Below are 25740 nucleotides of genomic sequence, written 5' to 3'. Positions count from 1 at the left end.
GCCCCCGCTGGTCCCACAGCACATGGCCTGCCCGCTGCAGAGGAAGGAAGTAATTGGACAGACAAAGTGATTTCCTGTAGCGTCTTCTGGCCAGGTCCATACTTTCTCCCTTGGCCCGGTCCTTGGAAAAGCAGGCCTGGTGGGGCCACTGACCGGTGGGCATCTTGCTCGTTGCTACTGAAGAGTCTCCAGCTTTTTGGTGGATAGAGCCTAATTTTGGGTCCTTCAGGAAATTCTGTGTCCTGATGTGTACCCTCCTTTCCAGAGGGGATTTCAGAGCAAAAGAGTGGGTTCAATTCACAATATCTTACCTTACATATAATAATAAAATGCCTTCTCTCTATATAATGTACTATCTTCTTGATGCATCTGGACGCAAAGGCTTTTGTTCCTTTGAACATCCTGCCCTTGCCCCTCAGTCATTCACAGAGCTCTGGTTGTCCCTTTTCCATGTGCTTTATTAATAAGAAGAAAAGAATAATTCCCGTGTATCTATTGCTTAAAAGTGCCGAATTCTGTGCTAATCACATTAAACACATTCTTCAATGTAGTCATGATTTCACTTAGCTCGAGGAAACATCCTGCAGCGTGTCAGAGTCCAGTCTCACAGGTGAGGCACAGAGAGGTTAGGACACTTACTTGGGGTCACACATGGTGGAGCTGGGCTTCGTGCCCTTGACCACACAGAATGGTGACCAGCTCAGTGGCCAGGCCCCTGGGGCTTGACCTGCTTCCTCAGCAGGGTCGCGGCTCCCAGGGGTCAGAAGGCTGCGGGGTGGCTGCAGCAAAGTTGACTGGAGGTGCTGGTCCCTCTGGTTTGTGGGCTGGGAGGGGGACTTCAGGTCCTTGGAGTTGGGTGGGGCCCATCAAGGCCCCCGCTGAGCCAGATTCCCGAGGGAGTTTGTTAGTGTGTGTGTGTGTGTGTGTGTGTGTGTGTGGTATTTTGGCGGAATTAGCTTCCAGTGAGCTGCAACGTGTGCACACCGTGGGGGTGGGAAGGCAGCTCAGGATGCTCACCCAGACCTGCGATCAGCAGACTGCGTCTCCCTGCCCAGGCTGCCGGCTGATCCCTGCCAGGCCCTCAGCCTGTAGGGGCAGGAGCCAAGCAGATGTTCACGCAGTGGGCCATTCTGCAACCCCTCACATCTGGGCCCTGGGATCTTAGGCCCCTGATCCTGGGCCCCTCCCCTTCTAGAGGAGAAGACACGCAGTCCGTGAGGGCCCGGTGCTTTGCAGAGAATAAAACAGGTTGATGTGGATTTAACTGGTGGCTACTTCACGGAAGGCCTTTGGAGTGGGGGACTTGACTTTTGAGCTAAGATCTGGATGACAAGAAGGGGCGGGCAGGTGACAATCTGGGGCCCAGGTGTTCCAGGCAGAGGGAGAAGCAAGCCCAAAGCCTAAGGCAGGGTGGGGCTGATGCCTCTGGGCAATGAAAGGAGGGCGCAGAGCAGGGAGAGGGAGGGCCCTTGGCTGCCTTAGCCGGGGGGCTGTGGGCCCGGGGAGGAGCATGGATTTTATCCCAAGAGCAGTGGAAGCTTCTGGAGTGCTAACAAGCTGCTCTGTGGGTAGCTGGAGAATATAGGTTCTTGTCTCACACAGGCAAGAATTCAAGAGTGAGTCATAAAGTGAAAGTAGATTTATTTAGGGAGATACACACTCCGTAGACAGCGTGCAGGCCATCTCAGAAGACAAGAGAGGCGGCCCCAGCGTTTGGGGTTGTTAGCTTTTACAGGCTGGGTAATTTCCTAGGCTAACGAGTGGGAGGACTATTCCAACTATTTGGGGAAGGGGTGGGGGTTTCCAGGAATTGAGCCCGCCTACTTTTTGGCCGCCTATGCTCAGCCTGGGAGCTGTCATGGCACCTGTGGGTGAGCCATGCAGCAGCTAGTGTGTTACGGTGAGCCCATGGTGAGGGTCAAGCTCTATCAGAAGCCGAGTCTTCCACCATCTTGGGCCAAGTTGGTTCTAACCAATTAACCTATCCTCAGTTGCTGTGTCATTCTTTTAATGGTTGTGCCCCATCCCCTTCCCTCCTGTCTCATGTGGAGAATGGATTTTGAGGGTGCAGCAGGGAGATGGTTAAGGAATCTGCTGCCATTCTCCAGGGGTGATGGGGACTCAGGGAGATGGGATGAATCAGTGTTTTGTAAGGAAGGTTACAGGTTTGTTGATGGGTTGGATGTGAGCTTGAAGGAAGAAGAGTTGTGAAGGTTTTTGAAGACACGAAGTCTTCAGCATCTGTGTGGTCTCACGTATGAGATGGGAAAAATGGACAGAGAAGCCAGTTTGGTGGGAAAAATCCAGAGTTCTGTCCTGGCTGTGTTGGTTTGACTTGAACACCAGACACTTAAGTGGAGACATTCAGGGAGCAGTTGGATAAATGAGCCTGGAGTTCTGGGGAGGGCTCTGGGTTGAAGCCCAACAATTGGGACCCTCAGACTAGAAATAGAATCAAGAACCCGAGAAGTTGCCTGACTTCATACAGGTGCAGTTGAGGTGTTTTGGAGAAGGCCATCTACCCTGAAGCGCATGAGGTTGGTTCTCCCACTGGTTATAGGTTTACTGGTTTCCAAATAAAGGGCACAAGAGGAGAATGACAAATCGCAGTTTTAATTGGAAATAGATCGGTATCTAATTTGTGGGGAGAAGCCCAAGGACCTGCAGGAAGACTGAGGTGTGAATTACTACAGCTTGTGCACCTTCAGCCGCCCACTCTCCCAGCAGGTTCTCTCTTTCCAGAGCGGGGAGGGGGGACCTTCCGAGGTCGGTGCTGGTGGAGAAGCCCATCTGGGCGCAGCACTGAGGAGGTGGGGGCCGGCCCTGAGCAAGGAGCCTCTGCTCTTCCTGCCGTCAAGGGTCCCAGAGAGATAGTACTGCCTTGGAGAGACACTGGCATCCCAGAAAGAGCAGTTAAAACTCATGTCTGGAATAGAAAGTGAGGACTTTCAAAGGATGTTACTGTCACACTTTCTGCAGGAAATGCCCAGGTTGTTCTTAGCACTTGAGGGCAGAGCCTTGGAATCAAACTGTAGCCTGGAGTCTAAAATATGCCTTAGGATTTGGGCTTATCTTATCAGGTGAGGGCTTGAGAAGGGGGTGGGCAGCCTGGCCAAGGAGGGGAGTCCTGAAGAGGAGAGTCGTCAGGGAGATGAGTGTTGGCTAACTCAACGGGGGAGGAACTCTTACCAAAAACCATTAACCTAAGACCTGAATCTGAGGTTCTCGCCCAAGCAGAACCCGCATAAGGATGGGAGAGTGTCTCACGTCAGTTGGGGTAGGGAAGGTGAGTCCTTCAGAGGATTTTCTACCGGGTCAAGGAGGCTTTAGGGGTGGCTGTAGTTGCCCATCCGCAGGGTTCCCTGGCGCACTGCATGCTCTTCCCGGTGGGCTTTGAACGCTTTCTGGCGATCAGCCTCAGTGGGGAAGGTATCGAGATGGGGGCCCACCTGTGGACAGAAGGAGAACCGGTTAGTGGACACGAGTTCTAGGGGCTCGGCCCCAGGGTCCCCCTTCTATCCCTGGCCCACCCCCTTCTCCCATCCTAGAGTAATAATAAAAAGTGCTGTGAGAAGGAGAGAAGTGTCGGGGAGGGGTGTGGGTGACCTGGCGCTGCAGGGTGAAGTCAGGGGTGACACGCCATGGGACAAGGCGGACAGAGCAGGGCTGCCTGGTTCCCCTTCCATTCGGCTCACTGCGGGGAACGCGTGCATCAGGAGCATCGCCCGACCGTGAGTGAGGTCCCCTGGCAGTGGGACCCGACAGCCAGCATCATCCTTCATATGCGGATGCTCCACCATTAAAAGCCCCAAACAAGCTAACTCACCAAGGGGGCGCCTCCTGGAGCAGCTGCCGAAGGTCGATCTGACTCCCCCACCTCTGGGTGGCAGCTGCCCCCGGGGGCTCACCAGCACCAGGGCTGGGGCCAGATCCCAGCAGTGGGAGCCTCTGCAGGTAGCGTTTTGTACAATCAGTGTTTCAGCCGGCCCTTCCTTCTCAGGAAATGCCATTGTTGGAAAGCCTTCCTGTCTCCTGGGTCTCTCACACCACCTCCAAAGGCCAGAAGAATCCCCCTACAATGGCATTTCTCTTTTAGGATAACCTAAGGGAGGCATGGGGTAGGAAGAGTTTGGGCTTGCTTATGTCTGCATTCATTCATTCATTCATTCAGGCCACACATGGTAACCGAGTGCACTCTGCCAGGCACCATGGCGAACAAGACAGACTCCCTCTCTGCCAGAGGGGGAGCAGGCGGGGATGAAATTACGCAGCTACTTCACTAGAATTGGTGGAGTGGAGGGTGGGGGGCTGCAGTGAGCACAAATGATGGGCCCCACCCTCCCCAGAGTCAGCGGCCTCTCTGGGGAAGACGTGAAGAGGAGACTTGTAGGCTGAGCAAGGATTTCCCAGGCGAAGGGAGCTGCGCGGGCTGGCCCTGGGCCCCCCCAACGGCACACAAGGGGACGCGGTGGCCAAGGTGGGGGGATCAGCAGGAACCCTGAAGTCTCTGTCTTGTCTTCAGGGTAAAGCAGGACCCATGCCGAGGACCGCCCCAGGCTCTGGCCAAGAAACAGGCGAGGGTTGGTCCCCTTGGGGGTGGGGGTTAGCTAAGCCCACAGAGCCTTCCGGGGATGAAAGGAGAGAGAAAAGAAAAAACCTGGAGAGGATGCGGTACTTAAAGGAAGTAGAGGGCAGGTCAGGAGGAACTGGTAGAGACCGCCTCTGTGCTCGGTGCCCCACGCTCTGGCCCCCACCCGGGAGCGCAGAGGCCTGGGGACCCCCACCTGGGGGGAGTCATGACCCTTAAGCAGAGCTCAAGTCCCAGCAGTGGTTTCCCGACAGCAGAGAACAGGGTGATGTCTCTGCTGAGGCCGGGCACAGAGCTGCCATGACCTCCTGCTTCCCTGGGGCTGGCATCTGCTGTCTTGCTCCAGACACCGTCAGGCCCCCCAGTCCAAGGTCTGCCACCATTTAGGGTCAGTGAGACCCATACTGTGGGCTGCCTGACCTCAGGTCCAGGGAGCTGCACTCGCCGTCAGGAGAGACCAGGCATGTCTGGGAGCAGGAGGGCTCAGTGGAAGCCAACTTGACTGTGTTCATTTTCCAGGTGGGGAAGCTGAGGCCCGAAGCAGCGTTTAGTCCAGGGTTGGCCTCACAGGGAATTAGTGGCAGAGATACTCTGTTTTAGCCCCCACCCATCACCCCCACCCCCAGCCAGCCGCTGGGCACTAAGTTCTGGATTCCTACTAGAATGTTCTGCCGCAGCTGCCACTCATGCTGTGTCTGGGGTGCTCCCTGCACCTTACTCATGATGTAGAAAGGGGGTAGGGGGTGTGCAAAGTCTTATAAGAAACCCATAAAAAAAATCAATCAGTGGTGATCGACTGAGTTTGTTATTCTAGGACATGAAACCACGTCCTACATCCCCCAGGGGATGTGGACCCTTTGAAGACTCTGCAGAAAGCCATGACCTCCAGGAAAATAAATGCCCACAAGTCCTAACCTACAAACAGGGCAGGCCCTCCATGGACCCTCACAGCAGCATTCCCGGGACCCATCCAGCTCTGGCCTCAGATTATGGCATCAGGATCGTCTGGGGTCTTTGTAACCCAGGCAGGTCCTGAGCTCAATCCCAAAGCTACGAGTGCACCCAGGCAGGGCCCTGACCACAGTCACCGAAGGCCCACCCAGACCTAGGGCTCAGTGCCTAGTGTCAACTCATCTTGATCAATCACATCATGATCATGTTCTCAGCTCAATCTCCAGTTTCAGAAAAATTGCCAAGTGGCCTCACAAAAGTTATTGAGAAGAGAGAAGGCCCAGTGCATCGTGCGGGATGAAGTAGCCAATAAACAAAAGGCTTCCAAGGTGTGTCTTGTGTCCCCTCTGGCAAGGGACAGGGATTTTTTTCCGGACCCCGTGCTTCCCAGGAGGCAGGTAGAGACACTGAGTAAGACGGGTGGGTAGGGTCTCTGGGGGCCTCCTGGGCGCCCCCAGCCGATTTGGATGTCCAGCTGACTGGGACTCAAGGTCTCCATGGTCTTCTGTAGCATTCGGAGTGGCAACAGTTCTGTCCCTGGGAGCCAGTCACCAATTGTTCTTAAGAGGGAAGCACAGCTCTGAAGTCCATGTCTGTGCGACTCAACACATGCCTCCCTGGCCGTTGTACAAGGTTGAATGGTAACCTCCCACCCCAAAAGATATATCCACATCTGAACCCCAGAACCCGTGAATGTGACCTTATTTGTAAAAAGGGGTTTGTAGATGTAGTTACGGATCTTGAGATGAGAATATCCTGAATATTCAGGTGGGCTCTAAATCCAGTGACAAGCATCCTTGTCAGAAGGAGAGAGAAGACACACAGAGAAGAAAGCCACGTGAAGACGGAGCCGTAGATTGGGGTGACACAGCCAGAACTCAGGGAGGCCAGGAGCCACCAGTAGCTGGACGAGGCAAGAAAGTCTCCTCCCCCAGGCCCTTCAGTGTCAGTGCAGCCCTGCTGCCACCTTGGTTTTGGAGTTCTGATTTCCAGGACTGTTGGAGAATTGATCTCTATTGTTTAAACCACTAAGAGTGTGGTAATTTGTTACGGCAGCCTCGGGAAATGAATAGAAGCCTCAAGCCGTTCCCTAGGTGGTTCAGCACGCAGGAACGGTGGGAGGGGCTGGCGGTGGGAGGGGCTGGTGGGAGGGGCCGGCGGTGGGAGGGGCCGGCGGTGGGTGGTGCCGGTGGCAGGAGGCTCAGAACTCACTCTCCCCTCCTGAGTAAGGTGGCAGGATCTAGGCCTTAGGGGCCGCTCAGCTTGGAGGTAATCAGGTTAAAACCAGCACAGAAACAAAAGAGGACTCTAGGAGAAATTTTCTTTTTTGCAATCTCCTTTTACTGAGAAACTTTGTCGAGGAAGAAATAGTCATTCCTCCATCCATTTAAAAAGTATTTATTAAGCACCCACGTGCCAGGGCTGGTGACGCACCACACCCTTTGTACTTCGGCATCCCCAGTTCCATTCCCCTGGTTTTCCAAAGGGGTGTTTGGGGCATCGGAGGCTCACCGGAGTGACTGACCAATAATTATGTGAATTCACTGTGTGACGTTCGGACACCTCCTACGTTCTCAGCAGCACTGGGCTGAAGTGGGGAGGCAGAAGGCATGTGTGTTGCATGTGGTCTCTGATGTGGATGAATTTCCACTCCAGCTGGACTCTCGTGGAGTTAAGTCATCCACGACAGGGCAGCTTAAGTGATGACGGAGCCATGTAAGGTGGGGTCTGCACCCGCCTAGTTCTCTGAGGACCCCCAGTGCCTGGCACGGGGCCTGGCATTCAGGACACGTTTAAACAAAGTTGGAAGGGTGAACAAAATGAGTGACTGAGTGAGGGAGTGAAGGAAGTGGGCAGAATTCACCTGGCCTCAGGTGGTCAGGGAAGGCTTCTCAGGTCGGGGGGGACTTGACTGTGGCCTGGAAGGGTTGCGATGAGGGAGGCAGAAGGGAGGTACAGCAGGGGAAGTGGTGTCAGCAGAGGCAGAAGCAGGCACCGTGTGCTTCTAGAGGTGAAAATCAGAGGTGCTTAGTGGCTGGGGCTGGTGAAATTTCCCAAGAGCTAACTCGGGCAAAAGCTTACCCCCGACTACCACCCTTATGGGATTGTTGTTTAGAAAGTGGGGGGAAATTGGGCCTATTCTGTACCCAAGAAATCCCCAAATCCCCAGGCAGAACAGGGGACCCCACAGAGAGGGGCGTTCTGGCTCTCAAAACGCCAGGAAGCAGGTGCCCCTCTGCAGAGTCTGTCCTGGAGGCCCAGGACCGTTACAGTAACAGACCTGTCATTTGCCAGAACATCCAGATGTTGTCTCCTTTTTACAGATGGGGAAACGGGAACTCAAAAAGGTTAGGTCACTTGCCCGAGGTCTCACAGACACCAGAGCCATGCGACTCCAGCCCCAGCTCTTCATCCATCAACTCCACTCTCTTAATACATGCTCAGGAAATGAGTCGAGCGAAAGTCACTGCTGGGAGCAGCGTGGCCCTCATCCTGCACGCATGCATGCTCTCTCCTCCCCAAAATAGCAGCTCAGCCAGAGATGAGGGTCCTAATTACAAGTCAGGCCTCAAGTGCGTGTGGCCACGACCCCGCGGACCCCCGGAGTCAGAGGATGAATAGCTGTGGAGCAAGGAATTCCTTCCGAGATGCTTCTAAATTAAGCCATCTGCAGTCTGTCTCTGCCTGGAGCTAAGAAATTGTAACGGCTTTGGCAGGAGACAGCTCTGCTGAATGGAGCTGAGTCGCTCTAAGGTCAATGCAGGTAAATAAGAGGCAGGGAGCAGGGTGGGATGGCGAAAGCGCCAGTCCTATTTGAATGGGGAGCATCTAAATACATTGTCCAAATAAGGACCGGGAGCTGGACTGCGCTGTGCACCCTGGGGATACACTGGTGGGTAAGGCACACCCACACGGACCCCGTAAGATGCGCTGGAGGTGGTCGCTAAGCACGCATACATGTAACTGCTTCATGGCAATTTAATAGGACTGTGGTCTGGGGGATTCAACTCCATCTGAGGGGCAGGAAAGTCTCTCTAGAGAGGATGAGGGAGCAGCTCTCCAGGGGAAGAGGAAGGCTAAGATGCTGCAGATGGTAAGGACCAGCCCAAACCCTGAGGTGGGAGATTGTGGACAAACTGGAGGAAATGAAAGCCAATCAGCGTATCTGGGAGACAGAGACGAGGCAGTGGAGGTGAGCAACCTCCATCACCTTTTCCTGACGTCCACGCCCTGCCCACTGTGGTCCCCATCTCGCCCCGTGGGATCTAAATTCCTGGGTTCCCTTGCTCAATTCATTTGTAAGCATCTGCGCTTTTCTGAACTACTTGTGGGAACCAACTTTTCATTTGATTGATAACCTTAATTGTGCCTTTGACAGTTCATTAATTTTGCTCTTGACTTCACGGTTTCCTTCTTTGAAGTTACTCTGTTGTTCTTTTTTCTAGCATCCAGAGTTGTCTGCTGAGCTATAATTACCTATTAATCTTTCTCTTTTTTTCCTAATATTAACATTTATGGAACATAGCACTAGCAACAATGTCTCCCTCTCAGTTTTCTTTCATCTCACCTCGCAAGCTTTGACTATGTTTATTTTCGTTCAGTTTTCTTTTCGTCTAATTTCCGTCAGATTTCTGTTTCGATTTCTTCTCTAGTCCTTCAGTTATTTATAAATGTGGTTTTAAATTTCCAGTTAATTTTGTAAGTTACAGTTTTGACTGATTTCTAATTTAACTCCTTTGGTGCCAAGGTAACCTGTGTGAATCAGATCCTTTGGTATCTGTTGCAGGTTTGTTGTTGTTGTTTTAACTTTTTAATGCTGTTTGAAAAGTCGGATCTACTTTTGATGGAAAATCTGTACGTGGACTGAGCAGGCACCATTACAGAAGAGGCGACCATGTGATCTGGGTGAGGGGATAAGGAGGGGTCACGGTCCTTCCATCCACATCCCTTCATTGCTCCTTATTTCACTCTAAATCCTATGTGCCAGGCTCTCTGCTAGGTACCAGGATCCAGGGAAACTTTAGAAAGCCTCTGCTATCACACAGCCAGGAAACTAGTAACAAAAATCAAATTACATGACGAATTATTCACTTACAGTTACGCTAAGCATTAAAAAAAGTACCAGGTTCTGTAAGATAAGAGCTTAACATACAGGGAATTAAAAACTCATACTTTGGGGCCAGAGAAGAGTTATCTTCCCAAGGAAATAACACACAAGCAGAGACTCAGAGGATTAGGCAGAGTAGGGAGGCAAAAGTGGTGTTGGGTCCCATGGTCATAGGAAAACAGGCAGAAGAAATGAACGGGCAGTTCACGGAGTGGAAATCTGAAGGCCAGCGAACTCAGGGGAAGACACTCACCCTCCAGTGTGTAATCAGGGGACAAAGCGAGAAATAGCAGTTCTCGCCCATCAGGTTGGTAATAATGATCAGAAACGGGAACTTTCATCACTGTAGGTGAGGGTGTTTGTTGGTTCAACTGCTTTGAGAGGAATTTGGCATCAGTTTGACACGCACAGCCTGTGAACCCCTGAGTCCATGTATAGATACACACCCTGGAGAGACTTTTTAAAACATCCACTAAGAGATGTGTACCACCATCCTCATTGTAATATGACACCGAATCCTGGGAATACCCACACGGCCATCAGTGGGGACTGGATAAACCAAGGTGGTAAATTCATGCAGTGGAATATTCTGCATCAGTTGAGATGAACCTTCCAGAGAGGACTGTCCAACATGGTGGCTACTGGCCACATGTGGCTATTTAAATTTCAAGTAACTAAAATGACAAATTTTTAACATTCAGTCCCTCTGTCACACTAAGCACATTCCAAGGGCTTCAGAAGCCCACTTGGCCACATGGGCTCCTGAATTGGGCTGGGCAGACCTAGGACACTTCCCAGAGAGTTCTGTAGGACAGTGCTGTTCGAGGTCCATACAAGTAAAAAACACAACGTCACATTAAATAAAAAGTCTAATTTACAGAACAGAACATAAGGAGGATGCCATTTATATGAAGAATTTAAAACATACAAAATGAGAGGGCAGGGCATAGCACAGTGGCAGAGTGCCTGCTTAACATGCACAAGGTCCTGGGTTCAATCCCCAGTATCTCCATTAAAAAAATTAATTAATTAAAAATTAAAAAATTAGAAAAAAACACACATAAGATCCCCTGTGTAGTTCAAGGATGGGCATGAATCTAGTTAAAGGGAAAGACATGGGAGGGAGGAAACTGCCTGAAAGGCAGGGCCGGCGCTGCCTCTGGGAAGGCGGGGGGTGAGAATGGGAAGTGAGGCTGAGGGCTTCGGTTTTCTCTGTAAGAGAGTATTGCCTTTTCTGTTTTTTAAGATGAAAGCACAAGGGCTGATTTTCAAACTACATTTCTTTGTTGTTGTTTTGTTGTGTTTTGGGAGGAGGAGGTAATAAGGTTTATCTATCTATTTATTAATTTTAATTTAATTTTTTTAATGGAGATCCTGGGGATTGGACCCAGGATCTCCCACATGCTAAACACACACTCTACCACTGAGCTACACCCTCCCTCATCCAAACTGCATTTTGGAGAAGTAACTGTGGGCAAGGGTTTCTCTCTCTGCACACATGCCCAGTTTAGAAAGTTACTCTGTTTTACCAGATTTATCTCTTGGAGACGTGTGTTTGATTCCATTTGAATCAGGAGTTCTGCTGCCATACAGAGTTTCACCACCAGTGGTTTGGGAGTCTGGCTTCTGGGCCCCACCCTCTCCCCATGGGAGGAACCCACCCACTGCTGTCAAGTCACAGGCTGAGCGGCTTTCCCACGATTCCCCCGACACATCCTCCTAAAAGGGGCAGCTGGGCCAGCTGCTCCCCAGTCCCCTCTCATTAGCCACACCGTGGTCCCCTAACTGGACACCCAGCCTTCCAGCGCCAAGTCTGGGGGCCGAGAAGGCAAAAGGTAGGATTTGAGGCAAAATGGATTTTAAAAGATTAAAAAAAAAATCTTCCAAAGAGCTTAAAAAAAATGACAGCTATAGAGATTTTAGTTTAGTTTTTTTAATGTGACAACTGCTCAGGTGACTGGAAGAGAGATTTTGCTTTAAAAGATTGAGGGGCTGTCTCCTCTAATGAGAGGTACTTGAAAATTATGGATCAGTCCCAGGTCAGTAATTTCTGTCAAGCTCAGGCAGCTGGAGGTCAGAGACCCCGTAGCACACAAATCCATGCAAGATGCTGTTGGCGGACACGGTGTGTCCTGGGCTCTGAGGTAGCAGGTCCGCAGTGCAAGTAATTAACAAGGGCTGCTGTCTCTCCTGAGACATCTGGTCCCCTAAATTTTTATTCTGCTACCAGCTCTAATTCCTTTGTGGTCCAAAAATAGATGGAGCAAGGACGTAGGACCTGACCCTCCCTGCTGACACATGCTGTGTTTTCAAAGAACATCCAAGCTGGGGCTTAGAAAACTAACTTGCTTCCTGCCCCCAAGGTCTAACGGGGGACTGCAGGGAATGGTGTCAGGTGAAGAAGGAAGAGAAACGACCCTCGAGGGTGAGGGGTGGGGGGGACTTCCTCACTTGACAAGAGAGGAGATTGATTCTCCGGATGGTTAAGACGCCAACTCAAGGAGACCCACTACTAAGCGGCAAAGCCAGACCTGGGAACCAGGTCTGCGCCCCACCGACTGTGGGGTTCTTGAGACTTAGTGGGGCAGAGGAAAGACAGTCATGAATGACTGAAAATGAAAACCCACCTGCTATTTTCAGAAGCCAAACAATACCTCTAGCTTATTCCCAAGAATTAGGGAAGGGTAGTCAGCAGCAGTTGAGATCAAAATCAAACAATGAATCTGTTTGCTAGATGCTGGTAGATAAATCATAGGGTGATACCAAGCCGGGGGGTTTGTCTGAATTTCCTGAAAGCCTCCAGGTCGGTGCCCACCTCTGCTTCCTCAGTGTCCAAGTTTAATAGGCTCCAGGTAAGTGAGAATCATCATGGGTAATGGGGGAAGCTGAGGTGAGACCAGAGCCTCCCTCACCATTTGAGGGCTCCAAAGACAGAATCTGGGCAGTGAGCATGCATCTGACTCAAGTGGGCTTTTCTTTTTTTTTGAGTTGTTTCTTTCAGCAGCTTTATTGAGATATAATTCGTATACCATCAACTCACCCACTTTACAGGTATAAATCATTGATTTTTAGTCTATTTACAGGCTTGCACAACCACTGCCACAGTCTAAGTTTAGAATATTTTCATAATCCCCAAAAGAAACCTTATACCCTTTGGAGTCACTCCCCATTTTCCTCCCCCGGGTCCCTGGCAACCACTCATCTACTTTTTGGTCTCAGTGGATTTGCCTATTCTTGACACTTCATAATGATGGAATCATCCACTGCAGGGGCTTTTGTGATTGGCTGCTTTCGCTCGGCATAACATCAAGGTTCATCCACGCTGCTGCAAGTATCACTGCCTAATTCCTTTTTATTGCCGAATAACATTTTGTGGTATGGTCTCCACATTTTGTGTATCCATTCAACAGCTGACGGATAGTTGAGTGAGTTCCACTTTCGAGCTATTATGAATAATGCTGCTAGGAACATTCAGGTACGAGTTTTTATGTGGGTGTGTGTTTTGGCTTCTCTTGGGTATACACCCAAGAGAGGAACTGCTGGGTCACATGGCAACTCTTGTGTTTAGCCTGTTGGAAAACTGTCACAGTGCTTCCCAAAGTGACTGCACCATTTTTTATTCTCACCAGCAACGTATTAGGGTTCCGATTTCTCTGTGCCCTTGCAAACACTTGTTACTGTCTCTCTTTTTAAATTAGAGCCGCCTTCGTTCGCGGGTGTGAAGCGGTATCTCACTGAGGCTTTGATGTGCATTCCCCTCATGGCATCTTCTGTGTGTTCTGGTGATTTGTGTTATCTTCTTTGGAGAAATGTCTGTTCATAGCCTTGGACCATTTAAAAAATTTGGGTTGCCTTTTCATTACCGAGTTGTAAGAGTAATACTTATATTCATAGCTACAACTCCCTTGTTAGAAATTTGATTTGCAAATATTTCCTCCTATTCTGGGGGTCGTCTTTTCGCTTTGCTGATTGTAGCATTTGAAGCACCAAAGGTTTCCATTTTGATGAAGTCTAGTCTATCGATTTTCCTTTGGTGAGTTATACTTTACTTCCTTTCATATAAAAATCATCTTGATGTAGCATAAAAAGACAAGGGCTCTTAGGAGCCTTAGCAGTTTATTTAAATGGAAGGCAGGGATGGCAAGGAGGCTGCACTTCCCGTGATGGTGGCTCACTCCCGTGTTCTGTTATAAAACATTCTCAGGCTGAATGTAGGCCTGTGAGAAGCGTGCGGTGATTGATTAGCAAGGTCTGCCTCGGGCATGGGAGGGAGATGGTGCCATATTTTTGCTCTAAGAGATCAAAACGGAATCTCCTATGGTGACAAGGAGGAATAAAGACTCAGAACCACACCCCGGGAGAAGACATCCATGTGTCCTTCTGCCCTTAACTCTCTCTCACCCTCTTCAGGCAACCTGAGGTCACCCTCACCTGGGATGGCCAGTGGGTAGGTGGGAATAAGGGGGAAACCGGGGGGCTTGAAAGAGATGAGATGGAGAGGCCGCCAGAGGCTGGGGAGGGAGCCAGCAGGACTCCCTGGAGTCTTGTTATTTATACAGAGCAGCCCCGATGTGGCATGGGTGCAGGGGCAAAATGAGAACTAACAAATGCTCCCAGAGTCATCCCATAGGGGACAATGATATGTGCCACTTAAAAAAAGTGGTTCTGCTTTTCAAAACCATTACATCATCTTACAGGGCGCAGAGCGGGGGGGTGGTGGTGGTGGTGGTGGTGGTGGTGTCTTGCTGGTGAGGACTTTAAACGGAGTCTAAGAGAAGAGTCAGCTCCCCCGTGATGAAGCCCTAACAGCACGTCCGCCTCAGCGCGCCCTTTCACCCCGCAGGCCCATCCCGGCTGGGCTGTTGTCCGCAGGCTCTGGGCGCCCACCAGCCTCGAGGCGCGCTGCTTTTCTGCTGTGCTTCCGCCCGAGTTCCACCCGGGAGGCCTGGGAGCCCCCGAATCCTCCGTCAGTCACCCCGGCTTTGCATCTTGGCTTCTCTTTGAACCGCCTCAGCCCGAGAAGGATGTCAGGCTAGACGCCGGCGTGCGGGAGCCAAATGCAACTTGGGGGGAGAGAGACACAGTGTGTCCTGGGCTCTGCGGTAGCAGGTCCGCAGTGTGAGTAATTAACAAGGGCCGCGGTCTCTCCTGAGACATCTGGTCCCCCAAATTTTTATTCTGCGACCGGCTTGTCTCCCCGGCTCCACTCCGGAGCCCCATCCCGCACACGCACACGCACACGCGCACACCCCAGGATGCAAATGATAACCGCAGAGCCATCACTTGTGAAGCTTGACAGAAAATAATGAGAAACACTAAATCTTTTATAAGGTCAACACTCGCCTTAGCCGAGCAGCTGTCAAACAAGAAAAGAATTTAGCGCCGGAGCCACGAAACTTCCATCGGCTCATTAAGCCCAACAGGGCCCGGGCCCGGCGTGGCGGAGGAGACGCGGGGCGCTCCGTTTTGTGTCAGTAATTTGCGGCGGAGGAGGCAAGAAGAAACAGCCAGCGCCAAAGGGGCCCGGGGGGCGGCTGGGGAATCGTTAGTGCGCCGGGAGCGGCCCCGGCTCCTAATTGGAAGCATTGGGCATTATCAACGGAGGATTTGCCTCAGTTCCCTGACAGCTCGTGGGCCCAAAATGATCGCCCACTTGTCAGTGTAAAAGACCATTAAAAACAAACCATTTTGATTTAATTGGAGGCGGTGCACCGAGGGGCCAGGTGAGAAGGCGCGTCAGCCCCTCTCCCTGGGTGATGGGGCCGGGGGTGGACGGGGCGGGTGGGGGTGGGGGTGTGTTTTCCAGACCTTTCGCCTTTCAAAAACTGTCGGAGGAAGGAGTGAATGGGAGATGGAACGGGACTTCACAGCGGCAGCCAGGGCTGTTTTCAGTGGGGTTGTCAGCAAACACCGTGACAAGCGAAGCTGCCAGGAAAGGGGGGGGTTCTCCCCTTTCCTTTTCAGAGCCCAGATCATCGGAGACTGCTTGGTGTTCTTCTTCTAGAAGATGGCCAAGAGGCACCTGGCTAGGGGGCCTAGCCTGGAAGAGGGCAGTGGGATATCCCAGTGGGCTGCTTCACCCCCCACCCCCCACCCCTCCGTAGAGATATCAGGATGTGGATGGTCACGGTGGACTCTCATCTTCAGTGGACAGTGGGACTTCTTTTACTGTAATTGACTTCTTTTATTTTAAACTCCAGTACAAGCTAAAGAAGGAGTTAGTGGAGGAGACGTGTTGATAGGAACCTTTCGAGGAGTCCTTGTGAATGGCGTGGGCCCCGACGACTGGGACTGGCGTCCCCCGCGGTGGTCCCCCGTGGAGGCCGTGGTGCTGGTGACGCCTGGTTGAGAATTTCACACCGTCTGCATAAGAGGAGGCCACTCCCTGTGAATGCAAACCTAAACTTCCAGTGGGTTCCCCCAATAGGGCGGGGGTATCTCTCTGCGTGTAGCTTTTGAGTCAAAGTACAGACTCCCTGATGCCGGGGACTGTGTTTTGCATGTTCATACTCAGCACATGAACGCGGTGGGTACTTGATAAATATTAATTGGCGCCTGCCAGATCTCTGAGAGGTCTATATATTTGTATATTAATCTCACCCCGTTCCCACAAGCGGCGATCTCATTTGCTGCTGACTGCTTTCCTGTCAAGACAACACACACAGGGGCACACGGTGCTGGAGAGTGTCCTTGGGAGAGCGCGGGGGAGACGCGCCAGCCGATTCCTTCATAAGCTTCTGTTCATTTTGATGAAGGATCAAGCTGAGAGGAAACACCAGATCCCTGGTGAGCATCAAATTCCAGAGCTTCAGAATTTTGCTGCTGAATTTAGACAATGGGGATTCCTTAATTACTTTCTCTGGAAATTTACCTGGCAGTGCTTTCCCAGGTAGCACAAGGTGGCTATTCAGGCACACGGTTCCTCGGTTGACAGAGTCTTTGATTTTGTGCTTGGTTGCAAATTAAGTCCTTTGCTGAGCCGTCCATGCAGTGCCCTTCGGTGCCTTATTGCATATTCATATTGGCTGTTGAACGACTCCTGTGTTACTGCCAGGGAAGCAGGGGACACGCTCAGATGCGTGGTGTCCACGGGGTGGAGTGCACTGTGCTGGGCTGTGGTGCCGTCTTTCCCCTTTTCTCTTACTGGCATCATGAGCAGGAAGAATTTTTTCCTGGTATCTTTTAAGGACTAGACTCTTTCTGTGGTTGACAAGGAAAGTCACAAATAGGAATATTAGAGTTGGGTGTCCTCAACCCACTAGTGAGGGTACTGGTGCCCCACTCCAGACACCGTTCCAGGTAAATGTCAGTGGACAAGGGACCTGACTCGACTCTTAGGGGCATCCTGTGGACAGTCAACAAATCCTGGCTGGATGGTTGGCTGGACAGACAGTTGGATGGATAGATGGATGGGTTAGGAGCCTGGGATAAGGCAAGACCCTTTAGACACGCCCTCGAGATTCAAGCCTCTTAAAGATCCTCCCCATTTTCTTTGCTCTAAATAGATGTTTCATTTTCTTCAATATTTGTACCCACAATTTTGTTAAAAAATCATGTAGAAAGGTGGTTCAAGTGAACAAATCTGTGACTGTAGACAAAGGTAGAGGATGCATACTGAGTGGCAGAGGTCATGGTATCTGGGTGATCCACCGTCATTGCAACCCAGGGTCCCATCTTCTGATATTTGGAACTCTGCCCCAAGGAACAATCAAGAACCCGGACATGGATGACAAAACTGTCTGACTTCAGGGATTTGCAGGACTATCAATGAGAAAGGGAAGCAGGTGATTCCATGGGGGCTCCAGAGAGAAACACAACCAGGAGGTGCAAGGTAGGAGGAGCCAGAATGAGGCAAACTTTGGCTGAACTTGAGAAAGAAGCTGCTGTGGACTGAACTGTGTCCCCCTAAAACGCATGTGTGAAGCCCTGCCCCACAGTGTGATGGCGTTTGGTGGTGGGGCCTTTGGGAGTAACGGTTTAGATGAAATCATGAGGGTGGGGCCCCCATCATGGGACTAGTGCCCTTATAAGAAGAGACACCAGAGAGCTTGCTTTCTCTCTCCTTGCCACGTGAGGTCACAGGGAGAAGGTGGCTGTCTGTAAGCCAGGAAGAGAGTCTCACCAGACCCTGACCGTTCTGGCACTTTGATTTCCAGCTTCCAGAACTGAGAGAAATAAATGTCCATTGTTCATGCCACCCAGCCTCTGGCATTTTGTGACAGTGTTCTGAGCAGATGAAGACAGAAGTTCATAATTCTTAGGGCTATTGAACAGACGACAGCCTGCCTCCAACAGGATGTTTCCTTTCGAAGCTCCAAATTGCTTTACAGCAAACGTATGGACGTGTTGTGCCGGACTTGGCGAATGTGTACTTCAAACATAACCGTGTAGGAGGAGCTGACATTGACCCAGGGACCGGGCGCTTCTTGCTAAAAATGCAGGCTGGGCGGCTACCCCAGACCCACTGGGTCAGGGTCCTGGGTGGGGCCCTGCACTCTACATTCTAAGCCTCCCCTCAGAGGACCCCAGGCACAGCCAGCGTTGAGGACTGACCCTCTGGAGGAGCAGATGCCAGAGCCCCGTCCAGTGTGGAGCTGTCCCTGCTCCGAGGCCTTCCCCTGGCCGGGCCGGGCCGGGCCAAGCACTTCACACGCATCGTTGCACTTGGTTCTGTCATTATCCCCACTTTACAGATGTAGACAGAGAGGCAGGCCCGAGGCAGGCTGGGACCTGGAGCATCGGTGTGGTTTCTGAGCCCACAGGCTCGGCCCTCCTGCTAGGCTCCACCTCTGCCTCATGCCTTTTGGTATAGCAAGCCTGAGCCTCTGACCATTGGCTTCTTTCCTCTTTAGCCTTGGGGCCAAATTGCAATTTAAAAGAAGCTCAGGGGTTTTGTCCAGGTCTAAGGGCTATCAGGGCAGTGGGAAGTTTTGTTTATTGCAAGGGCTTAACTCAGCCAGAGCAGGGCTGCCCACGACCCCCCGGACACCTATAAACTCAGCCAAGCTCCTGACCGCCCTTTGCTTTCCTTCCCAGGTCCCGCACTCAGCCCCGCTGGCCCCAACCTCAGCTGTAGGTCCTCAGTACTTATTGGCTCTTTCCGAGCCTGAGACCCGGAGGCAGCTAGCCTGAGGGCTCAGCCGCCACGCGCCACTTGTTAACAGTGACCTTGGGGCACGTGCCTTGAAGCCTCCAAGCTTTGGTGGTGTGACTTCTCTCTGCCACGTAGGGTTATTGTGAGCATTGCCATGAAACGAGACCATCCAACAAAGCACCCAGCCCAGCACCGAAGGGGCTCTCGGGACGTGTGAGCTGTCAGCGGTGTTTTCGTGCTGCCGTCGGGGAACGTGGTCTTCTTGGATGCCCTTCCCTCTGTACCTCCAGCCAGTGGACTTCGGTCAAACCACCCATGTTGTTTACACTGCTGTGGCACCTTTTCCTGGGCTCAGTTTGAGGAGAGGCAGGGAAAGGCCAGAAAAACATCCCCATCATCTTACTTTCTCCCCGACGTATGTTCTCTGGTGCCCATGAACTCCGCATCTCCGAGGGAAACCAGGAAGGCTGTGTTCTTTGCTTGAGGCTTTTAGACACAAGGCTGCCCACCCCGGGGTTCATCTTGCCTGCACTTTTGACAAACCTCAGCTTACATGAACCTGAGTTTACCCAAGTAGATCGTCTAATGTTGTTTATCTGTGAGACCCTGCTGCTGGTCATGCGCCAGGCGGCTTGGACCACATCACGCCAGCAACCTTGGTGCCTGGTGACAGAGGCTGACAAGTGGGGGTGTGTGGAAATGAGGGGTTTGTGGGAGATGTGGAGGAAGTCATTCCAGAGGTGGCAGGCGTTAACCTGAACTCCTTCTCGAGCCCAGGAGAGTCTCTTTAGATCATTGAGGATTTATTCCCTTGGGGATGAGCTGGAAGAAAAATTGGGACCCTGAAAGTCCTATCAACTCCCAAAACTCAACATGAGATTCTAGCTCTCTCCAGAGATTAGAAATATATACCTGATGTCAAAACAAGCTGTCTTAGTCTATTTTCTGGCTGACTTTCAACACGAAATTTGAAATATTTTTGCACCCAGTGGGGGAGAAGGGCTTTCTGGATTAAACTGAAAATTCCCAGGTGTCGGAAAGATGAAGGGGACAGCCAGGCTGGGGGTCCCCAGGTTGCAGGGCTGTTTCTGTTACAAGTGCCAGCTCCCTCATCCCCCACGACACCTGCTGTCTCACTCCATGCCCCAGGTCCCTCCAGACCCTGAGATTTCTCCAGCTGCTGCAGAAGCTTGGCTACTCTCTCCTCTCTGCCCCTCATCCCCTCCCCAGCCTCTTGTCCCCATCCCTAGGGCTTCGGCTCTGGCCATTTGCGACTTGCCAGTATTTAAGGAGCAATGTCACCTCGTGAGCAGGTGCCTAAAAAGTCTGTCTCTCCAAGGTGCCGGATTATGTAAAACCAATTAAGCCTCTGCTTTTATCCCTTCAGCAAGTCAGCTCCTCTGCATACTGATCTGATTTATGATGGGGGAGGTCTGTATTTAGGGGAGAAATGTCAAGAGCATCGGGGCCTCTGAATCATTCTTCCTGCTGCCCTGTTTCGTGTGTGACATGTACCATCCCTGCTCTCAGTGCCCTACGCGGCAACCTGGCACGATTCTTATTCCCATGTAACAGAGCGACAGGCTTCTTAAAATACATCACTGGTGCAGGGACCTTGGGGAGGGGCAGTACATCTGGAGTCTGCCCTTCCTGGGTCTGGAACGAGTGACTCTGCGGCTTGAGAGACCCCGGGCAGAGAACGGTGCATCTTTATTTGAATCGTGCAGGCCTTTTGGAGAGGGGGCGGCTGCAAGGTGGACAGGTCGAGAGCCCGCTCGGGGGGTTGAACAGAGAGTTAACTTCCCATCCAGTTATGATTCGTGAGAGAGCTTAGAGGTAGGGAAGAAAATCCTTTTCTTAGATTGAGCAGCTCTCACTAATCATCTCTGGGTGTCACTGCTTGACTGACTGCTGATTTTTTTTTTCCCCGCCGCCATCTCCTGTTCTATTAGGAAGCCAGGGGCCCAGGAGACCCGAGGCAGGGCTGGTCTTCCACAAAGAGAGGAGTCTGATCCCAGCGTTCAGAGCACAAGAGCTTGTAAATCAAACTGTTAGCTTAATAGCTTGGGCCATTATTCTAAAGCAGTGGGGCTGAAACCAAAAGCCAAATGAAAATATAGTCAATTTGTTCATACTTTGGTGACTGAATGACTATGTAATGTAAGTGGGTATCGGGGCTGTAGAGGAAAGATGGGGCAGTGATGGGGGTGGGGGGCGGCGTGTCCAGGTTGAAGTGGAGACCCCAAGATGCTTGGGCAAAACCCCCTCTAAAATGGATCTCGAACCTCCAATTATGTCATGGGCTTGGCCCTAGAGATCTGGACTCGGCAAGTCAGCCACCTTCATGGCGGGGGGAGAGCTCGGGCCTCTGACCTTCACGCCTGATGGAAACCGAGTAGGAGAAACCAGGCTTGGCCAGCATCCCGGGAGCGTTCTGTGAGCCCTCGGCGGGGAATGGAGCGGAAAGGGGGATGAGCACCGGGACGGGCACCCGGGGAAGGGGGTGGGTCCCCCTCCTTAAAAGCACTTTTTAAAAATAGCCTTCGTGGTTTTGTAAAAGTTACCAGTGCTCACTATGAAAAGGGAAACAAGGCAGAGAAGGGCATCCGAGGAAGCAAACAGCCTCCAGCTCAGCCCGGGGTCACGGCTGCTGCCACGTGGGACCCCTCCTCCGTGACGTGTGGACGCCTCCTTCCAAACGGGGTCACAGCACAGCTTGTTTGCCCCAGTAACATGTGGGGAGATTATTATTAAAGTGGCAACATATTTTGTAATTTTTACACATTTATTTACTATTTATATATTTTAATGACAGTACTGGGGATTAAACCAGGACCTCGTGCATGCTAAGTATACGCTCTACCACTGAGCTATACCCCAACCCCTGAAAATGTTATTAAAGTGTTAGTAAGCAAGACTGAAGCCAGTATTTTCAGTGGCTGTGTAATATTCCACAATGCTGTGAATCAGCTATGTAATGTCTGTAATATCTCCCAACGCATACCTAAGTCACTGCTTGGCAGCAGCGTCCAAACTTTCACCGTTGTTGTCAGTGCACCATAAATACTTGGGGCTCTGTCCCTTTGTCTTTGGGCCATTATCACCGGCAGTCTTTTTGGGCTTTTGGTTTTGTTTATTTATTTATTTAATTGAAGTATAGTCAGTTTACAATGTTGCGTTAGTTTCTGGTGTGCAGCGTAGTGATTCAGGTACACATACATATATATATTCCTTTTCATTTTCTTTTTCATCATAGCTGTTACAAGGTATTGAATAGAGCTCCCTGTGCTACACTGTAGGACCTTGCTGTTTATTTATGTTATGTACAGTAGTTAGTATCTGCAAATCCCAAACTCCCAATTTATCCCTCCACCCCCTTCTTCCCTTCCTGGCAACCACAAGTTTGTTCTCTATGTCTGTGAGTCTGTTTCTGTTTTGTAAATAAGTTGATTTGCCTCATTTTTTTAGATTCCACATATAAAGTGATATCATATGGTATTTTTCTTTCTCTTTCTGGCTTACTTCACTTATATGACAATCTCCAGGTCCACCCATGTTGGTGCAAATGGCATTATTTTATTCTTTTTTATGGCCGAGTAGTATTCCATTGTATCTATATCTTCTTCATCCAATGATCTGTCAGTGGACCTTTAGGTTGCCTCCAGGTCTTAGCTCTTGTAAATTGTGCTGTTATGAACATTGGGTGCATGTATCTTTTCAAATTAGAGTTTCCTCCAGATATGTGCCCAGGAGTGGGATTGCTGGATCATACAGTAAGTCTATTTTTAGTTTTTTAAGGAATCTCCATACTGCTTTCCATAATGGCTGTAGCTTCCAAACTACAGTCCCACCAACAGTGTAGAAACGTTCCCTTTCCTCTGCACCCTCTTCAGCACCTGTTGTTTGTGGACTTTTTACTGATGGCCAGTCTGCCTGGTGCGCAGTGATACCTCGTGGTAGTTTTGATTTGTGGTTCTCTAATAGTTAGCAATATTGAGCATTTTTTCATGTGCCTACTGGACTGGCAATCTTTTGGTAAAGAGGGAGAAACCATGTTGACCAGATGACCGTAGACAATGTGGTTCAGACTGGGTCACTTTTGAGAGCAGGGTTGGGGGTGCTGTTCTACTAGCTGGCCAAAGGAGGGCTGTCCTGGCCAAGCCAAACATCTGGCCCCCTGCTGGAAACACCCGAGGAGGTTTCGGCAAAAGGCAGGAGAACAGGGTGGGCCAGCCTGTGCCTGAATTGTGTTGATGGGGTTATCATCGTGAGGGTCGTCCCTACCCCCAGACTCGGGGCCGCCAGCTCAAGGTTGGTATCTCCGCAGCATTTCAGGCTGTGGGAATGGATACCTGAAGGTGGAGTTTCTTTAAACGTCTCCGTCTAGCCATCCACCTGTGCAGTTACCTGTCTGCCGTCCATCACACAGTGGTGTGTCGTCAGCACTAAGAACAGAGTCTGACACTAAGGTGCTCGGCGACAAGCTTTGTGAATGAATGAGTGAGTGAGTGACCACCAGGACCATCCGCACGGCAGCTGCCATTCACAGGCGATGTGATAAGGGTCAGGCACTCTGCTAAATGTCGTACACCTGTTCTTGCAGAATCCTCCCAGCAGCCCTGCCAGGGCAGTGTCACTGGCCCATTTTATGAAAGAGAAAACGGGGCCTTGGACAGGTAGCCTCATGACAGGCCAGGAGTGGCAGGGTCACCACGTGAGCCAGGTTTGGCTGACTCAGAGTCACACACACACACACACACACACACACTGCCCCCTCCTCCCTGCCCCCAGCCCCCAGCCCCCAGCACACCTCACCAAGGACAGAGAGAGCCTGGCCTCCAGGCAGAGAGGGCACGGGCCCCAAGCCCAGCGGTTCCCCCACTCAGGGACGAGGTGATGAGTTCACAGTTTCCAAAAAACTCTGGGTTTGGGGTCTGCCACCTCCAGGAGCCCCCGTGCCTCCTGCCACATGGCTCCTTGCCAGTAAACTTGGGATCACGGAACCTTGGGCTGGAAGAAATCCTTAAGAACTAGTACCACCCCCTCCATTTTCAGATGAGGAAACTGAGGTCCAGGGGGGTCTAGCCGCTGGTCCAGCCGCTGGTCCAGCCTGGTGACTGGCTGGTGGCCCATGGTGAGTGTTCCGGTAGCATATCCACTCACCAGCTGCTGGCCAACCCTCCCTCTGGGCGCTGGCCCTCGGGTGGTGGTTGCTGGTCACACAGACCAGGAGGGAGCGCTGGACGCTGTGGGGCTGGACCAGGCCCCCACCAAGGGGTGCTTCTGCTCCTCTCCCTGGTCCTGCTTGGGCTCCGGACCCAGAGGTGCCCTGCGTGGTGCCGGATGGGGAGGGATGGAAAGCCAGCTTGCTCTGCGCTGACCCAGCCCAGGAGCGCCTGCGCCCTGCCTGCTGCTTTTCCGTGTGAAAGGTGTTTAATTATTTCTGACAGAGTTCAGCGTCGACATCTGTTCGCAAGCGGGGAGAGTCCATTTAGGTTATCCATCACTGTGGCATGTTCCACTTTTTTGGAAGCGCTTTTTCCTTTCATAATGGGGCCGGGTGGGGAGGGGGGTGAGGATCAGCACAGACACGAGGCACAAAGACACTCCTGGGGCCACCACGGCAGCAGCAGGAGTGGCTCTGGCCGGCCCTTCTGAGTCCAGACCCTGTCAGTGGCTGCCAGGGGCCGGCGGGCACCCGGACGTTTTGGTTGGGATGGTGGTTTCATCAGATCTGTGGAAGGCTTGTAAATTCTTCTGTCCTTCTGGGCTGGCCACTCATTCATTCATCCACTCCTTCATTCATCCTTTTTTTTTAAAACTGAAGTACAGTTGATTTACAATGTTGTGTTAGTTTCAGGCGTACAGCCACGTGATTCGGTTATGCATTCTTTTTCAGATTGTTTTCCATTATAGGTTATTACAAGATGGCAAATATAGTTACCTGTGCTCTATCCTTCATTCATTCTTTCCAAAGACATTTACTGGCCACCTGCTGAGTGCCAGGCCCCGTGCTGGGCTCTGGGGACACAGTAGGGGACATGACAGGCATGTCCTTGTGGGCTCACACTTTACAGGTGAAGACGGGCCTTGAACAACTAATTGCCCAGTTAATTAGTGAGCTGTAATGTGGATGAATGCCTCGAAGGGTGGGAAAGGAGCCCTTTGGTGGGGAAGGGGAGCCCTTCACCGGGGGTGGGGCTGGGAGGTGAAGGACAGTGTCCTCAGGAAGCATCCCCAACCGGCCGTGCAGAGAAGAGGCCCTGGATTAGGCAGCCACCCCCTTCTCACAGGGCAAGTTCCTTCACCTCTCTGAGCCTCAGTTTCCACATCAGTAGAATGGGGACATCATAGCTATGAGATAATACATGTCCCGCATTTGGCACACAGTTAGAGCTCCATGAATGCTTTTCGTTGGGGGTGCTTCCCAATCAGGAGGGTACTGAATGTTGTAGTGGTGGCGGTACCAGAATGGGGCTCTCGGATTCTCTACTGGGCTGTGCTGGGTGGCGCCCAGGGACCAGCCCTGCTCTGAGATTCCAGGGCTGAACTTCCAGAAACCCATGAACATTCCCGGAAAAGATGAACAACACTCTAGAAGTCCCCGGGGCTGGCGTTTTTATTCTATTTCTCATCATTTCTATGACACCGTGGAAAGTGCCTTTGAGCTCAGGCCCTGCAGTCAGAGGAACTTGGTTCCAGGCCCAGCCACATGCTGGGCGAGGAAAGCGCGAACCCTCTCTGCCTCTCCTCTGTACCCTCGGGTGAGGATATGCTTACGAAATAATACCTGTAAATGACTTGGCACTGCTCCCGGCACCGAACAAGAGGCCAGCATCACAGGTTGGCGACTGTGCTCATAACAGTATTTTATAACAATAATCTAAAGACTGGAAGGGGCCTGAGGTCAGCAAACCCCATCTTTTAGAAATAAAAACTCTTATTTCTGGATTTGTGCTCCTACTCCAGGCCAGGCTATGAGGATACCCGTGTCTGAGA

At 51.5% G+C, this 25740-nt stretch overlaps 1 protein-coding gene across 3 annotated transcripts in view; it reads right to left on the bottom strand.

Moving 5' to 3' along the window:
* Nucleotides 1-2594: 2594 nt before the first annotated feature.
* CFAP77 (cilia and flagella associated protein 77) overlaps nucleotides 2595-25740 on the bottom strand; it is a 122462-nt gene continuing 99316 nt past the window's right edge. For all 3 annotated transcript variants that reach the window (XM_072959014.1, XM_072959015.1, XM_072959016.1), the window contains one exon: nucleotides 2595-3449. In XM_072959014.1, coding sequence (XP_072815115.1) covers nucleotides 3327-3449 — 123 coding nt within the window. In that variant the 3' untranslated portion in view covers nucleotides 2595-3326. The remainder of the gene's footprint in view (nucleotides 3450-25740) is intronic.

The sequence above is a fragment of the Vicugna pacos genome, chromosome 4, assembly GCF_048564905.1.
Source record: "Vicugna pacos chromosome 4, VicPac4, whole genome shotgun sequence".
Lineage (NCBI taxonomy): Eukaryota > Metazoa > Chordata > Mammalia > Artiodactyla > Camelidae > Vicugna > Vicugna pacos.
This window is presented reverse-complemented; position numbering and strand designations above follow the sequence as displayed.